Below are 18,656 nucleotides of genomic sequence, written 5' to 3' on the forward strand. Positions count from 1 at the left end.
TCTGGCGCTCTGCTGCATCAGGATTACATAAGGTGAGGACATACAGTCAGGTCTGTCATGCAGACTGCATGGAAGGATTGGCTATGGCCGGGTTTCTCTGACCAATCACAACATGAACCTCACCATATATACTGTGCAGCTTTGTGTGGGTGCTGTTTCCCATGTAAGGGTCCACCCACGGTCCTGGATCCCATATATCTGCCACCGAGGGCCGCATACTGAAAAATGAAAGGGCCACTTTATATATTTTGTAAAGCATCTCTTTGTGAAATAAAGATCATTTTATTACCATGACCTTTGGCCTTGTTTTTAATATTTTAAACTTCTTAAATAATCATTGTACATTAGTTTTTTCCATAATATGATAACACCAACCTAACCTAATACCCACAATTTATTTTTTATTATTTTGTTTCTCATGACTTTGACTATGACTTTTACAAAATAACATACTTGAATATTTCAACTGTATGCTAAAATGACATTATATTCCTCAATATATGATATATTTCCTCAATGTTTCTTGTCATACAATGACAACCGCCATAGTCTACAACATTTTTTTGACTTTCTTTTTGTAAAATTTGCTGCTCGTAATCTTTTTCACTGCTGTTGTTTTTTTTAAATTAACTATTTCAGCTTTCTTCTTGTCATTTTCCTCCTCTTAGTTACGACTTTATCTCTTTTCTGCAACCAAAATGTCTAAAAATTACTCAATTTTGTTTAGCTTGTTGATTTATTTATTGCAACTTTTAACGAGTAACATTTAAAAAATATCAAAACTATAAGCTACTAAAGTGATATTATTTATCTTCATAAAATTCCGACAATATTCTTGCAATTAACCATTTTTTTCAATTTTCTTCTCTTAATATTTTTATTATTTTAAATAAAATTACTGCTGATTTTTGCTATTAAAAAAATGTTTTCTTGTTAAATTATATGCTATGGGTCAATAAAATGTTGTACACCCTTGCGTTAAGCTGTTTTTATTTAGTGATGAACCTTTACAATAACAATAATTACAAAGATCGGCGAGGTGCAGTGCATTGTATCGCCAAATAACTTGTTAATGTTACTGGAGACACACATATGAGTGGTTAGTATGTAGTAAACTCAGAATCTATTGGCCTCACGCCCGTAAACTCCCCTTTAAAGGGAATAGTTGGGGGAAACCAATTCAGCACTAAGGACAGCTCCTATACTGGGCGCCATTGAAACACGTGCAGCCCTTGTTGAATGCACCTAATTGGCTGAATTAAAGGGAAATTACACCCAGTCACGCCTGGTAATAAATGAAGTTATCACCTTCATTTGCTGATTCGCTTGATCCGTGACGATGCATGATGCATGTTTACAAGAAGATACCGCCATTAGCTGCCACTCACTTCGGGGGGGGGGCGAGGGTTTTTTTGGGGGGCAAACCAGGTGACAGAAATGTTTTCGTCGTCAGGGGTAGCTACTGCCATCGGGATGTGCAATGCGCCAGTCTGTCTCTTGTTGAGTAGCTGAAAATGCTGCTTCACGTTTATCTAAGAAAAGTAAGATACAAGCTAAGTATGGTATGTTTAACCAGCCAAAAAAAGTAAGCATAACATACTTTCAGGCAAAAACAATGTATGGCCAGCAAGAGACACACACTTGGAGGTGCTGGATGTGGCTATGTAAATTGCTAATGCTAATTGCTAGCATATACATGGTATTTCTAGTGTCAATTTGTGTGCATTTGTTTTCACTGATGGTGAATAAGGAATAATATGCACTTTATGGAAGCCGTACAATTGTTTTTATAATTTTCCATTTCAAATGTATTTTTTCTCATTTATGTTTTTAATTTGTAATATTTAATTTATTTATTTGGATTTATTTCCAGTATGTTTGTTTTTTTTAATGTAGATTTATTTCATCTAGTTAATTAATTTACTGGGCTGCACGGCGGTCGAGTGGTTAGCCCGCAGACCTCACAGCTAGGAGACCCGAGTTCAATCCCACCCTCGGCTGTGTGATTTTCTCTGTGTGGAGTTTGCATGTTCTCCCCATGCATGCGTGGGTTTTCCCCTCCCACATTCCAAAAACATGCTAGGTTAATTGGCGACTCCAAATTGTCCATAGGTATGAATGTGAGTGTGAATGGTTGTTTGTCTATATGTGCCCTGTGATTGGTTGGCGACCAGTCCAGGGTGTACCCCGCCTCTCACCGGAAGACAGCTGGGATAGGCTCCAGCACCCCCGCGCCCCTCGTGAGGATAAACGGTAGAAAATGAATGAATGAATGAATTTACTATATTTTTTATTTGGATTTTTTTGTATGTTGAGTTGAACCCCTTAACCCGCCCCCCTCCAAGGGAGCCACGCCCCGCTATTTGAGAAGCACCTCCTACAACCACATTATCTGTGGTTCAAAACGTGTTTCATGTCAGTCAATGTCTTCCCTTCTTCGCCGAGTGCTCCTTCTTGCTTGCAGAAATCACTTTGGGATTTGTTGCGTAAGCCCCAGCACATTGTGTTACCATGACAACAGCATGTTGCGCTGCCAGTTGTGATCACTGTCCTAAATTTCATGTGCACTCCTTGCACGGAGCTGTGCTTCATGGTGTCAACATGCTATATATGCTATACCCCCCCACCCTCAAAAAAAGCATCATCTGCCACAGGCATCACTCAAGATGGAGTCCAAGCTGCGGTGCACTTAGTTGTGTACCTCCATCAGACCTCCCTTCAGTCATTTGGGAAAACAAGGCAGAAATAATCTAATCGTTGCAATCCAAATTCTCTTTGAAACAAAACATCAGTGATGTTGGGTGAAGGCGACGAGACGGATGTTGTCATCTTCGGCCTTTCACATGACATTCTATAACACATTTCTACTCAGGTGTCGCTTTCCAGATGGGAATGACAACCTGTTCATATCTCTTTCCGCAGCATTGCAGTCACTGACTTATCTCTTCTCACAGGCTCAAAGAAGAAAACACACACACACACACACACCGAGGCCATTCTTCCTTTGAGTTGGGGGCCCATCGGCACGTCACAGGGCGCCTGTCGACTTTATCTCGGCTCTCCGCTTCCAGCAGCGGCTCTAGGTAATAAAGACTCATGACCCCATTGTGCATGGGTCCCAGCCAGGCCATCCTCCCTGCTGTTCTGATTCCCTCTACAAATGGGTCAAATCCTGCTCCACACGTTATGTGCTCTGGCCGCCTTTGTTTGGAAACTATTTCCATTTGACGAACGAGGATAAACATCACTCTGTTCCCATGTCGGCCTTTGATTCTTCCCGTTCCTAAGTATTTGACGTGTGTAATAAATAATAGCAAAGGTTACTACTCATTATGACACAGGAAGATGAATCACGCTCAGGGATAAAAGAAGCAGAAAGAGGGCGCCAGAGAGCGTTTTTTTTTTTTTGGTCCTGCTCAGGTCTGATTGCATCACTTCATCTCCACTGTGCATCACCTCCATCAGCACCTGGTGGACTCTATTGATGGATGAATTCATCAATAGAGCCAAAGTGACCAGTTGAATTGCAGAAGTGATTTGACTTGAGTTTGGGTTTCACGGTTCCTTTTTTGGGCGGTGGATTAGGTTATTAAAAAAAAAGATTTTGAGATTTGGGAACAAGCGCATTATGGGATATTTACTAGATTATCCTGGCCTTTTTTTTTATTGGAAAGTCAACATGGAAATGTTTAGCACCGGGTCGATCCACTCCAACCTAAAAAGGGATGCTGTTTTGCTTTTCACTTTCTCTTTCCAACATAGGGTACATAAATACTATAAGAACACAGCTTATGTTACAAAGTGCAGCCTAAGGCTGTAATTCAACTCAATTCAATAATAATATAATATAATATAATATAATATAATATAATATAATATAATATAATATAATATAATATAATATAATATAATATAATATAATATAATATAATATAATATAATATAATATAATATAATATAATATAATATAATATAATATAATATAATATAATATAATATAATATAATATAATATAATAATATTCAATAAACTTAAGATAAAACAGCAAAATGGACAAAACATCAATAATTAAAGTCCAAATAGTATATGGACATGATAAGTAGTATATGTACTTCCTCAAAATATTAATAAATAATAAAATATTTACAGAAAGAGTCAAAATAATGGAATGGTATGAAGAAAAATTCCGTCTTTTCAAATACTAAATATAGAATAAATAAACTACTAAATACTAAATACATACTAAATACAGTAGTTAATTAATTAATTTAATATTGATTTTTTTACATCAAAATCAGTCATTTTAGAAAAACAAAATAAAAATATTGAAAAAAAGACATTTAAATCCAACTCTCATCCAATTATGAGAGTATAATATGCGGAAATGTAAGAAAAGTATTTTAAAACAATTGAACATAAAAAAAGTAATAAACCACAAAAATGGACAATCCAGCAGTAATTTTACAAGAATAAAATCAAAATATTAAGAGAAAAAGTTGTCATCTAATCAAAAAGAAAAGTTAATATTAAGAGGAAGTAGGAGTATATGTGTGGGAATGAGAGGGACCCAAGTGGAAGAGTGAGGTTCCAGGGAGAAAAGATACAGAAGGTGGAGAATTTGAAGTACTTGGGGTCAAGGAGAGAAAAAGAAGCGTGTGCAGGCAGGATGGAACAGGTGGAGGAAAGTGTCAAGCGTGATGTGATAGAAGAGTTTAAGCTAAAACGAAAAGAAAGGTGTACAAAACTGTGGTGAGACCAGCCATGTTGTTTGGTCTAGAGACAGGAAGCAGAACTGGAGGTAGCAGAGATGAGGATGCTGAGGTTCTCATTGGGAGTGACCACGATGGATAGGATCAGGAAGGAGTACATCAGTGAATACAATACAGTGAAAATATTGGTAGAAGGATGCTGCCAGGTAGGAGGCATAGAGGAAGACCAAAGAGGAGGTTTATGGATGTAGTGAAGGAGGACATGAGAGTAGTTGGTGTGAGGGAGACAGATGCAGAAGAGAGAGTTGGATGGAAGAGATAGAACAACAAGAAGAAGAACGAGAAGATTATTTTCGAGTAAAGTTGAAAGATTTAAAGAGAAATTCCAGAAATGGAAAAAAACAGCTGGAATTTTAGGAGAATAAAGTCCAAATTTGAAGAGATAAAAGTTACATTCTAACTGGAAAAAAGTTGTCATTTTAGGAGGAACATTTGTAACATTATGAGGAACATTATGAAATCTTAAAGAACTACAGTCATGACAAACAACAAATAAAGTGCCTTTAAAATATGCCTAAAATATGCCTTTCTTTCCTAATATTCTGAATTTATTCTCAGAAAATTGCAGCTGTTTTTTGTGCATTTTTGCTGTTGCTTTTTTTTTTTACACTTTCCAGAGATTTCAACTTTCTTCTATTTTTCCTCGTAATTATGAGTTTCTTCCCATAATATTTGGACTTTATTCTCATAACCTTAAATCACTTTACTCCAAAATGACACAGTTTCTCAAAATATTCTCATGTTTTCAATGTATTAATTCAACTTTATGCTACTAAAATTCATTATTATCATTATATTATAAAAGAGTCTTAATAGTTTGGATTTTAAAACAGCTGGAATTTTAGGAGAATAAAGTCCAAATTTGAAGAGATAAAAGTTACATTCTAACCGGAAAAAGTTGTCATTTTAGGAGAAATATTAGTAACATTATGAGGAACATTATGAAATCTTAAAGAAAATAAAGTACAGTCATGACAAACAACAAATAAAGTTGTGGTTGTAGAAAAATGAGGTTGGGGTAAAAAGATATCTGATATGATGTGAATAAATATAATATACATAATATTACGAGAAGAATTGAAGGACTTTGAATTCCACAGCGTCTGCGATGTACGGGTACGAGGCTGCAAAGTCAGCTGAGAGAATGTCGGCGGGCCACGGCCACAATGGATGGCACGCATGCACACACAAACGTAGCCACGGGTGCACCGCTTATTTTCCCCCCGACCCACTTCCTCTTCTTTTCATGGACCAAAGTCAGCAGAGGAGTTCAAGGCCTTTTGGGGCAAAGTACTGCTGAGAGGGTTGGAAGCCTTGTCGGTCAGCACCTGTATATTTTTAGATATTATTATATGTATATTATATATTTTAATATGACAAAAACAAAACAGGTCAAAAAGAGATACAAAAAACGAAAAAAAAAACTTCCAAGAAGAAAGATAACCGTAAAAAGCTTTAGCACAACATGCCAGGAGCTGCACCACGCTGGCGAGGTTCGGCAACAATCTGGCAAGCAGTCTTAACAAGTCTCCCAGCAAGGCTTAAGAAGGTCTAACTGCTGATTGGCCACGGCTGTGGCGGTGAGGCCAGCAGGTTTGTATCCCCCCTGCGGAGCCCTCTACAGGACAGCAAAGACACAGCATTCATTGTTGGTGTTTCTCATTGTGTGCTGACCTCAAAAAGTCCCCTTTTCTTTAATATTTCATCCCTATGCAACTAAAATGACATTATTCTTCCTTTTTCTTCTTTCTCATAAATTACAACTTGACAAACACATCATCTTTCTCCAATATTTCAACGTTATGCTACTAAAATGATATTATGACACCGGCAATTTATTCTTGTCAAATTTGGACTTATTTGTCATGAAAATATGCCTTTCTTTCGTAATATTCTGAATTTATTCTCTGAAAATTGCAGCTGTTTTTTGTGCATTTTTGCTGGTGTTTTCAACTTTCTTCGATTTTTCCTCGTAATTATGAGTTTCCTCCCATAATATTTGGACTTTATTCTCATAACCTTAAATCACTTTACACTCAAAATATTCATTCATTCATTTTCTACCCCTTTTCCTCACGAGGGTCGCGGGGGTGCTGGAGCCTATCCCAGCTGTCTTTGGGCGAGAGGCGGGGTGTACCCTGGACTGGTGGCCAGCCAATCACAGGGCACATATATCAAAATATTCTAACTTTTTCAATATATTAATTCAACTTTATTAATATAGGGCTGCATGGCGGTCGAGTGGTTAGCGTGCAGACCTCACAGCCAGGAGACCAGGGTTCAATCCCACCCTCGGCCATCTCTGTGTGGAGTTTGCATGTTCTCCCCGTGCATGCGTGGGATTTCTCCGGGTACTAGATGTTCTGCCAAAACACTTAGGTCCAGTCAGGAAACATGACCAGATAAGGACTGAATTCTGGAAATACACGTCATTGCTGGTGTTCATGAGGTCTATATAAGTGCTGTGTTAAATAAACAAAGGGACCCTTTTCCTACAACTGCAGAGATAGTTCATGTTGCATTATTTGCCAACACATGCTAGGTTAATTGGCCACTCCAAATTGTCCATAGGTATGAATGTGAGTGTGAATGGTTGTTTGTCTATATGTGCCCTGTGATTGGCTGGCCACCAGTCCAGGGTGTACCCCGCCTCTTGCCCGAAGACAGCTAGGATAGGCTCCAGCACCCCCACGACCCTTGTGAGGATAAGCGGTAGAAAATTAATGAATGAATAATTCAACTTTATGCTACTAAAATTCATTATTATTATTATATTATAGAAAAAGTTTTAATAGTTGGACTTTATTCTTACTGAGTTACTGCCAATTTTTGCATTTCTGCTGTTTTATACTATACGTTTTCACTATTTCAACTTTCAACGTTTTCACTATTTCATAATATTCTGATTTTATTCTTATAATATTCTGATTTTATTCCCATAATAGTTTGACTTTATTTTGGTAACATGAGCAGCCATGCAAGCATCCACGTCGATATGCTTCTGCTCATCATCACAAAGACGACGTTTGTATGCTGGAGGAGAAGGTTTGGTTTCTAAGAATGAGCACACAGCAGAGAAAGTGGGTCAGAATGTGAGGGAGGAGTTCGGGGGGGTGGGGGCTGTTGTAAAGAGAGAGAGAAATAGAGAGAGAGAGAGAGAGCGAGAGAGAGAGCGAGAGCGATAGCGGGAGAGTCACTTTTCATAACTTCAGCTTGTTCTTTTTTCGAGACAGAGCAGAGAGCGTGATTTCAAAAGCTTTATTCCAACTATCATCATCAAGCAGAACATTAAAGCCAAATGAGCGACATCAAAACCCGACAATGAACTGGACCGGAAAAAAAAGCAAGGCCGTTGGCTCCCATCGGGTCAGGGTTCCATGGAACTGGGATGGGACGTCGGATGTGGTTCTCAAGCGTTGTGTACAATCTGATGTGGTGGCGACACTCGGCCAAGAACAAACGCACCTCCTGTGCCATCCCATCACAGTGAAGATATCAAAAGGTGGACTTTATTGAAAAGAACGGCAGGTAAAAAGTGCTGGACTTTACAGTAAACGCATGGAAAACAAAAGGCTGAGTCACCAGCTTGCTTCTATACTGTATCTCCTACAAGACCACACATTGTGGTATTTCAGCAGGGGAGGAACCGCAATGGCCCACAAGAATTTAGTAGGACTCTCAAATGTTTGTTATTGAAAAAGAATAAATGAATGAGATTGTAATCCAGTGGCCCCCAGAAGTAAGTAAACAATTGGCTTTGTCCAATTTCTTTGTTTATTCAATTAATAAAAAGAAATCCAGGGCGTTCCTTACCATCAGGATAGGCTTTGCCTGCATTTAGAGGTGAAAACAACATGAAAAACAAGGGGGGGGGGGCAATCAGCACAAAAAAGATCGGAAGGTCAGGCTGGAATAAAAAAAAATCATAACTTTTCTTTCCCCATTTTTGCTGTTGTTTTTTCTACTTTCTACTTAAATAATCTTCAGAAACCTTCTCATATTTTTGACTTCCCATAATACTATAAATTTTTCCACCAACCTAATTTAATAGATAATTTTAAATAGGTTTCCCCCTAAACTATCTTAAAGAGTTAATAGTTAATTAATTAAATAGTTCATTTTTTTATTAAAAAAAATATGACGACTTATTTTGTTTTCTTTGTGTATCATAATATTTCCACTTCAAAAAAGTTTTTTTTTAATATTTCACCTCAAAGCTACTAAAATTATGTTTTTTTCTTTGTAATATTATGAGATTATTTTCTTAAAATTACTATTTTTTTGTCTTCATATTTTGACTTGATTCTGGTAAGATTACGTCTGCTTTTTCATTCATCAACTATTTCAACTGTGTTTGAGTACTCGTGGTTATGGCTTTATTTACATCATATTATGATTTTTTTCTGCAACCAAATCTTTGGAAATTGACCCATATAATAAATTTTTTTTTTTTTTTCTCACGACAATTTCCCCTTTATGCTACTAGAATGATAATATATAATACAACCTTGTTCTTGGAAAATGACGTTTTTTTTCTCTTTTGACTTCATTCTTATAAAATGAGTGCTAATTTTCCACAATAGCTATGATAATATTCTCATAATATGAGGACTTTAAAAAACAACATCTATTTCCTTCAATAGTTCAACTCATCTGTGTTCCTAAAATGATGTTATTGTTTCCAAAAATTATATATTACATATTCTTCTGGTGGTTATGGCTTTATTTCCATAATAAAGTTTTTTCTTGTGATGTTATAACTTTTCCCCCAACCAAATCTTTGAATGTATGTCTTTGAATGTTGTTGTTTTGTTTGTTTCTCAAAATGTCTTTTCATCTTTAACAGTTGACATTTATGCAACTAAATGATAATAATATGATGTTATTCTTGGAAAATGAGGATTTTTTTTGTTTTTTTTTCTCCCCCCAGGCTGCTCTCTGCTTTTCATGTTGTTTTCACCTCTGAATGCTGTGCAGCGATTGAACCAGCAATGTCCCGACACATGCTAAATCACAACACTTTTTGTGTCCAAATGTGACATTTTATTGTGTTTTTGTTGCCAGTCGGTTCGCCGTGTGCTGACGCTTCCCGGTGAGGCTCTTCCTCAACATTTCCTACTAAATTCTTGCCAGTTTCGGCCACATCCATATCGTTTTACAATGCAGAAGGCACGCAAAGAGCTTATCATACGTTTAACAATTGACTGCTTTAAGAAATTGATTGCACAAATGCATGTTCTCCAAAGCAAAAGATCCTCAGCCTTATACCGAGCCCTGCGACGTATCACCGTGTAGTGGAACGGAAATACTCAGCAAAAGCAGTAAAAACACTGACTATTAAAGCGGGATTGTGGACAATCTCTACAGCTGCAATTCCATTCATCTTTTTCTGCTTATTTTTTAACCTTTTTTCTTATCTTCATAGCGATTTCAACCACGTACTGTACTTCAGGCTATTAGCTTCCATCCTTTAGCACCCAAATCAGTTGCTTTAATCAGCCCCTTGTTTCTGAGAAATAAAAAAGGTTGAAAGAGTTACTGTATTTTCAGAACTAGAGTATAGCAAAAAACATCAAAACCACTAAACGCACACGAACGCAACACAAAATGCCCTTGGAAAGAAGCTCACGGAAGCAGCATTAAAAGTTAAGACATAGAATACCCAGAAAAGAATGTCCTTCATTCATCACCAAGATGAAGACATTTTCATGTCCTTCTTGACAGACAAAAATGGAGATTTAACATTAAAAAACCTTTTTCATGTTTTTTTCCCCTCGTTGTGTTTTTATTGCCACTTTTATCAGCTTATATCATTGAGAGAAAAAACATGAACTTCCATTTATGGGACTTTTTTTTTTTTTGCAGTTTTAGCAATGTGGTCGTTCCTCAAGATCAGGGGTGTCCAAACTTTTTCTGGGGACGGCCACAAAAGTGGAAAAGCATTTTATTACTATGAATGTTGCAGCTTTCTGCTACTAATATGATGTTATTTTTCCTTAGAAAACGAGCAGTTTTTTCTGGTGAAAATAGCGCTGGTTTTGCTGTTTTCCTCCCTTAACATTATGTCTTCATTCTCATCGTATTTGGACTTTATTCCCATCATTTTGTTTTGTTTCTCATATTACAAAAACTTACTTTAATGTTTCAACTCTACGCTACTAAAATTAAGTTATTTTTCCATCCTAATATTAGGGAAACCATATTAGGAATATTCGGAATTTAGGCTGATAATATTGCAGCTTTTATTCACATTAAAATATATTAATATTTCTTAATATTTTGACTATATTCTAGTAATATTACTGATTTTTTTATTTTAAATTTTGTCATAATATTTTCCCTTTATTCCCATAATATTATAACAGTTTTCCAAAACTTTATTTTGTTTGGTTTGTTTCTCATCTTTTAAAAAATATTTTTTCTTTAATATTGAATTCATGCTAATAAAGTTGTATTATTTTTTTCTCCTTATATTACAATGTTATTTTCCATAAAATTGCGACTTTTTCCTCTTTGTATTTTGACTTTGTTCTTGTGAAATTACTGCTGATTTTCTCAGTTTGCCGCAGTTTGGACACCCCTGCTCTAACTCAACATTTTTGAGTTTGGGGGAAGTCTTTTGGCTCCCTCCCTCCTCCCTCCTCCCTCCCTCCTCACTCATTCCAAGCACCTTAGAAATAAATAATTAGCGCTGCAATGGAAGTTCTGCCAGCAAAATACAAGTAGATATTAACTAATAGGTGAGGTTATTTTCAACAGCACATATGCCCCCCCAAGGTTCACTTGATAATTTCAGTCATCAAAATGTCATCAAGAATATCACAGACACATAAAGCCCAAGCCCACAATCTCCTAGAAAAGAGTATAAAAATGATCTTACATAGTTTTCTTTGTGTTGAGTACAATACCAATATTCAATCAAATGAGCGCTGAATTAAACTGAAACTGGATGACTGAGCTACAATTCACTTGCATGGAAGAATTAGGCCCCCCCTGACTCATTGATTGGGCCTGTTGCGTACTTAGCACTAGCAAACGTTTCCGCTGCATTGACAGGGAAAAGGCATGTCCATAATAATGAAGAATTTCACCTCTTGGTCCAAATCAAACGTGTTCTAGAATCATGCAGATGCATGCCGGAAAGGGAAGGAGAAGGTCTGTGATGATTCATGGCTGATATTTGGAGGGTTGGAAGCCGGCTTGGAGGGACTGGAGGAAAAAATGCTTTCCGTGAAGAGATGATTATATCACGGCAGTTCCCTTCTGGTTGCCTGCTGAGAAACGGAACACGGAATTAGCATCGACACGAGCGTGCCGAAGATTACAGAAAGTCCTCCCTCATGCAACGGTGGATGGTGACTGGTTACTGCGGCATCATTGTGGAAATGTCCACAATCAGGGGTTATATCAGGACACCACACGTCAATCAATTCAAGAAAAAAAGCAAGACAAGGTGACCAGTGAGGAGTCATACGTGTTGCTAAAGCATGCACAAGCAGGCGTCATCTTTTTTTTGCCATCACTTTGTCCTGGATTTTGGCCGAGCCGGCCAGATGTGCACGACACGACTCTGACCGGCAGCCAATTTCATTCTAATCTCTGCTCTCGGTAAGCTGATAGGTTTCCACCCTTGAGAGCCCGGCCAATTGAAATGATCGCTGAAAATGGCATGGCAATGGCGCACAGCTAGTGAGGGAAAACGCAGGCAACCCGAGGATTTTTACAGCCAACCAAATTCAACTGAAAAAAAGTTGGAGAAATATTGGCTCTACGACACGTAGATAGCAACCAGCATACCTCCAGTTGTAGAACGGACTTCCTTTCATTTTGAGTACTTCGGAATAGAAGAAAGAGACAAGTTGAACAATAGGTGAGAACGTACAATGCACAGACACCATGAGCATCATCGAGAAAGGACGATAAACATCAAGGATGCACGACGACGACATCATACCGATAAATCCCGTCACATTAAAAAATAGCCTCTAAAAAAACACTTTGACGCCAGATTACCCGTACTGTGAGGGTGAGTACATTAAACCTTCCTTTTTTCTCCTGCCTTTGACGTTATCAGACATAACTTCATAACTTCCTCTAAACTCACTTGTAAACAAACGTTCACTTTATGAGGAAGACGATGGGGATAAATAAAAAGCCATCCAGCAAACAAAACACCTCATCAGCCACCTTTTGAAAAGTGGAAAACGTTTGCCAGAGACCTCCGTGGCATCATGCTCGCTGCTCGGAGCGTGTGCCCGCATACAGTGCACCTTGCTGGGCCACACCAGGTGGCTCCTCCCCCTCTGTACTCTGTTTCTCCTGATTAAAAAAAAAGATTTTGTGCATCCCAGCTGTCTTGGGGCGAGAAGGCGGGGTACACCCTGGAACGGTGGCCAGCCAATCCGAGGGCACATATAGACAAACAACCATTCACACTCACATTCATACCTATGGACAATTTGGAGTGGCCAATGAAGCAAACATGTTTTTGGAATGGGGGAGGAAACCGGAGTACCCGGGGTACAAACACACAGAAATGGCCGTGGGTGGAATCAAACTCGGGTTTTCTTGCTGTGTGGCATGCACGCTAACCACTCAACCACCGTGCAAACTATTAGTGTATTTATTTTGACATTATTTATAATGAAGAAATCATGTTCTCGTTAATGACACAAAAAATATATAAATTGCTAAAATATGCATACTTTTTTGTCAGTAGGTTGTATTGAATCAGAAAACAGCCTGATTTATGACTTCATACAATTTGCAAAAAACACGGTCAAGTGAAGGCATGAAATTGAAAGTGACGAGGGATGACTGCAGTCGGTGGAGTCGGGATTCGGAGCGGGACCGTCTTTAACCATAGAGGTTGCGCTGGACTCTATCCTGCTTAAGATGCACCAGACTTCCTTATGATGCAGCTCATTCAGCACATCCTGTCCTTGAAGGGAACCGTCCCGTGTCTGCTTTCTTTGACCTGGGATAAATGACCTACATACCACGTTAGACATCGAACAGTGGAACATTATCTGTGTGTGGGTGTGTGCATATGAGGGGGGGAGGTATTTGTATCGACCTAATTATTCAATGTGATTGCTTGTTGGCTCTTTCAATACTACTAATAATTAACTGTGATCAGGTCTTTCAGCACTTTTACCCCCTGCCAAGATAATGACCACGCCCCCCCTCCCCCATCCATTAGTTTTTTACTTACTCCGCATCACAAAGGGATATGCCTGACTAGTAAAATATGCATAATTAACCACATTTGACCTATTTTTGGACTAAATTAGGCTTTTTTAAGTACAACAAATGCCTAATGATCCAACATACAAATATAGGTATATGTAGTATTCTACATTGGTCACTAGGTGTCAGTAATGTTACATTGATGAGACAGTAGGCACTCTATCCATGCTAACGTGTATATATGTATATATTATATACCATTTATGCGTTTTCTCTGATTTTGTTGGCTAATATGGATGTAATATGTTTGTGCACGCATTGCTCGTATAAGAAAAGCATCACCCTACATGTTGCATGGAATGGTACGCACCTCCAGGGTGGACGCTCTGGACTCTGTGGTCTCGCTCGGTCCTATGCTCCTGGGTATACTGGACACAAAATACCCGGCTCCTTTGGGAATTATGGGCTGTCTCACAACCACTTTGCCTTTCCTGGTCTCTGCCAGGAACAGACTGTACCAGTAGGCGTCGCTGGAGATCAGAGTGGAGTCCGCGATGGTGGAGCTCCTCTGGCTGATCACGCTGTTCCTGCTGATCACGCTGTTCCTGTTCACCGGTGGGATCTTGATGGCCTTCGGTTTTGGCTTTTGACACTTCAGCACAATAATAACCAAGATGGTAATGAGCAGCAGGAAGGAAACGGCGCCCAGGCCGATGACTAAATACAAGTTGAGGTCTGTGAAGACGTCGTACTCCAGCGGCAACTCTGTGGTCTCTGAAAAGGCCATGGCGTTTTCCACTGTGGATATTTTAACGGTGACGGTGGCGGAGAGAGCGGGGTCGCCGTTGTCTTTGGCGACAATGACGAGACGTTGTTGCCGGGGGTCTCGGTAGCTGAACATCCTGGTTGTCCGAATCTCGCCGTTGTATTGGTCCAGACTGAAGAGGCTGCTGTCGCTGATTTGCAAGAGCTGGTATGTGACTCGGGCGTTCTGCTCGGAATCGGCATCGATGGCGATCACTTTGGCCACCAAATGTCCCTTATCCGTCGACCTCGGTATCACCTCTTCCACCACAGACCCTTGTGCCCGCCACGGCGACACGATGACAGGGGTGTTGTCGTTTTGGTCCAGAATTATGATGTGAACCGTCACATTGCTGCTCAGTGGAGGAACACCCGAGTCCCTCGCCTCGATGTGGAAAAGATACTCCCTTTCTCTTTCGTAGTCAAACGTCTTGAGAGCGTAAAGGTCTCCGTTCTCTGGGTTGATGGAGAAGAGCATCGACATGGACGTGTTCACGATCTCTTTCTCCATTATGAAATACACCAAGTATTGGTTCTCATTCAGATCCGGGTCAAAGGCGCTCAGAGACGTGAGCAACGCCCCCGGTAGGTTGTTCTCCATAACGTGGATGGTGTAGAAGGACCGGGGGAACGTGGGCGCATTGTCGTTAATATCATGAATCTCCAAGGTGAAGGTCTCGCTTTCACTCAGCGGCGGCGAGCCTTTATCGGACACCCGCAGCGTGATTTCATATTTGCTCTGTATCTCTCTGTCCAGCGGCTTTGAGATCAGAAGCTCAAAGTAGCCCTCGGAGGACGGATGGAGGGCGAAGGGCAGGCTTCCCTGCTGACTGAGGCTGAGCTCCACCTCGCCGTTGTTCCCGGAGTCCCTGTCGCCGACGCCGACCACCGCGATCAGCGTCCCCACGGCGGCGTTCTCCATCACGGCGCTTTTTAGCGACTTAATGGTCAACTCGGGGTAGTTGTCGTTTAAATCTGTGACGGACACCATCACCTTACAGTGACCCGACAGCGGGGCGGCCCCCCTGTCCTGAGCTTGGATGTGCATCTCGAAATTCTGAATCTCCTCAAAATCAATCACGCCCTTCACCTTGATCTCGCCGGAATTTGGGTCAAGCGAGAAGAGCTCCTGGGTCTTCTCAGATGTGTAGAGCGTGTACGAGTAGAGCAACTGGGCGTTTGTGCCTTCATCCAAATCTGTTGCGTTTAAAGTCATAACCACGCTGCCGGCAACGGTGTTCTCCGAAACGTCCACTTCAAATACGGCTTGGCTGAAAACGGGGGCATTGTCATTGATATCCAGCACGTTAATAATAATACTGGCTGTACCGGATCGGGGAGGAACCCCTCCATCCACCGCGGTTAAAATCAGATGATGCACTTGATCCATCTCCCGGTCCAGATTGCCATCAAGAACCAAGTCGACATATTTGGAGCCGTCGCTGCCAGTTTGAATGTCAATGCTGAAATATTTGCTCTTGCTTAGGTAGTAAGTCTTGATGGAATTAGCGCCAACATCTGCATCTACAGCATTTGTTAAGGAGAATCTCTCACCGGGAGGGGTTGCCTCGGAAACATCCAAATAAATGGTCTTCCTCCGGAACACTGGCGCGTTGTCGTTGATGTCCATGATCTCCAGCTCGATGTTAAAGATACGTATGGGGTTTTCGAGTATGACATCCATTTTCAGGAAGCATGAGGTTGTTTTCGTCATGCAGATGCTTTCCCTGTCGATCTTCTCGCGGATGATCAGCTCACCGGTGTCTTTGTTGATGTCGAGGTAATTTTTGCTGTGAATGACGTCCAGCTTGGCTTGCCGTTCCACCATGCTGCGCACATCCAGACCCAAATCCGTGGCCAGGTTCGCAACAAAGGAACCCTCTTCCATCTCCTCCGGAATGGAGTAGCGGGTGATGGCGAGCGCGGACCCCCACAGTGCGTTGAATGTCACGGCGGCGAGGAGGAGCGCTTGTGTCCGTGAAGGTGCCATCGTGCCGTCTCAAATGCGTGCAAACGTTCAGGCTGTCTGGATGTGAGGACGCGCCGGTGTCATTCTTGCCTCCACGCGTGGGAGCTGCAGCAGGCAGGCCACGCACGGTGCACGCGCAGCACCGCTGATCCTCTGCAGGGGCGTGTGCAGCGCTTGTGGGGGCTGGCCTGGGGTGGCCTTGCTCACGTGAAGGGAGACCCTTTCTTGCCTTTAAAGACGTTCATTAGAAATAACCGAACACTGAAAGTCTGCAGTTTGTGTTGCGTTTTTATATAAAGCCCGTCCGCGTGTAATATTTCTGTTGCATTTTATTTATTTATCTGTTGCAAACCCGATTTTGCTGCCTTGCAGTTTTCTAATGTAATTAATCGTTAATAGCGTTTAAATTAGATTTTCTTTGCGGGTTACCATAGCAACCTTGAGTTACGGCGACTGCGTGTGCCTGGACCTGATGTACGCTGACATTGTGCCTCATTAGTACCTGTACTTTGGCGTCATCGTGTGGCAAACGGGAGAACTGCGTGAACATCCTGGCGTATTACCCCTCATACTGGTCCATACGACCAAAAATAAACATGAAAATAAAAAAAAAAACCAAAACAACAAAAATGATTAAAACAATAATAATAATAACAAAGACAAAATATCAAGACAGTAATGGCATAATTTGAAGGTAAACAAAAATTGTAATTGTGATCTTCACCAGCGTATTTGCCGCCCTGGCGTCAATCAATGGTGGTCAGTGTGACTTCAAGGTCTCAAGCACAAAATCTAGGAAACCATCAAGGTGACCAGGAGACACACCAAGGCAACCAGGACATCACCAAGGGCGCCAGGTCGCCCAAAAAGGGGACCAGGACACCCATGGAGGGCACCAGACTAGGGGACTATCAGTTTATTTTTTATTTTTATACCAACCCATGTTGATATGCTGAAACCTTTTTTGTATTTAAAGAAAAAAAAACAGCCAGCAACTCATCTTTTTTCATATGAGTGACAAAGTGGATTATATTAGTACCACATTTGAATCCTTATGTGACAGAATAGTTGACTTAGTTGAATAGTTGTACTTTTGTTATGCTGGGTGACAGCTAAAGAGTGTTATATAGGACCCTGAGACGTGGAGGCATTGAGAATTAAATAAAGAGTTTATTAAACAAAGGATGTCCAACATGTGCAAAGAGAAACAGGACAAGAGAACAAGGCAGTACAATCTGGCACAGGTGTGTAGGAGGGAGGAGCTTAAATACCAATCAGTGATTGGCACCAGGTGACTGAAGCAGGCTCATCCAGCGTCTCAGTGTGCTGCAACAAGGGAGAGATAGGAGTAGCTGGTCTGCTTTGACACTGCTTAAAGTGACATCATACAATGTCAAAGTTCACAGCAGAAATAAGTGCAAATAAAATTACTGACTATATATATGAAAAATACATACATGATTTGATTATTGGTGAAATACAATTAAATAAATGAACAGCAGCAAAGCAGCACATACAGGACATGACATCCTGTGGTAGACCAGAAATTACTTTCATTGATAAATACAAAAGTTAAGTCTTTCTGCAGTGACAACATGTTTAGTGTTTGAGTCTGAAAAGGCCAAGAGGTTAGTGAAATTATAAATATAATATAATATAATATAATATAATATAATATAATATAATATAATATAATATAATATAATATAATATAATATAATATAATATAATATATAAAAAAACATGATTGCAGAAAAAAAATATTTTATGTATCATACAAAAATAGAAACGCTTAATGATTATTTTTCTACTACCATATGTGTCCACCAGAGAGCGCTGTTTCCACAGGCCCAAAGAGGTTAGCTACATGTACCAAACCTGCTGGTCATTTTTTACCCGTGGCCAAGCAGAAGGATCCCAGGACC

The 18,656-nt window shown here is 40.1% G+C and overlaps 1 protein-coding gene across 4 annotated transcripts; it reads right to left on the reverse strand.

Moving 5' to 3' along the window:
* Positions 1-9,222: 9,222 nt before the first annotated feature.
* Positions 9,223-16,860, reverse strand: LOC131132633 (protocadherin alpha-C2-like). 4 transcript variants are annotated; one of them, XM_078792188.1, is made up of 3 exons: positions 14,329-16,860; positions 12,567-12,603; positions 9,223-12,040 (listed from the first exon to the last, which is right to left on the reverse strand). In XM_078792188.1, the coding sequence occupies exons 1-2, from the start codon at positions 16,750-16,752 to the stop codon at positions 12,592-12,594; spliced, it is 2,436 nt and encodes an 811-aa protein (XP_078648314.1). In that variant the 5' UTR covers positions 16,753-16,860; the 3' UTR covers positions 9,223-12,040; positions 12,567-12,591. The 4 variants fall into 4 exon arrangements, with proteins under 4 accessions (XP_078648314.1, XP_057934429.2, XP_057934428.2 ...); XM_058078446.2 differs by having other exon boundaries at positions 9,223-12,043; XM_058078445.2 differs by lacking the exon at positions 12,567-12,603.
* Between the last annotated feature and the right edge of the window lie 1,796 nt (positions 16,861-18,656).

The sequence above is a fragment of the Doryrhamphus excisus genome, linkage group LG1 (assembly GCF_037039965.1).
Source record: "Doryrhamphus excisus strain RoL-2023G ecotype Guam linkage group LG1, RoL_Dexc_Guam_v1.1, whole genome shotgun sequence".
Lineage (NCBI taxonomy): Eukaryota > Metazoa > Chordata > Actinopteri > Syngnathiformes > Syngnathidae > Doryrhamphus > Doryrhamphus excisus.

Excerpts from the sequence above, each read along its gene's own strand:
- LOC131132633 (XM_058078444.2), bottom strand. The coding sequence starts at position 16,752 with ATGGCACCTTCACGGACACAAGCGCTCCTCCTCGCCGCCGTGACATTC. Across the intron at positions 12,044-14,328 it reads CCAGAGCGTCCACCCTGGAG|CAGGCAACCAGAAGGGAACT; the intron begins GTGCGTACCATT and ends TCCGTTTCTCAG.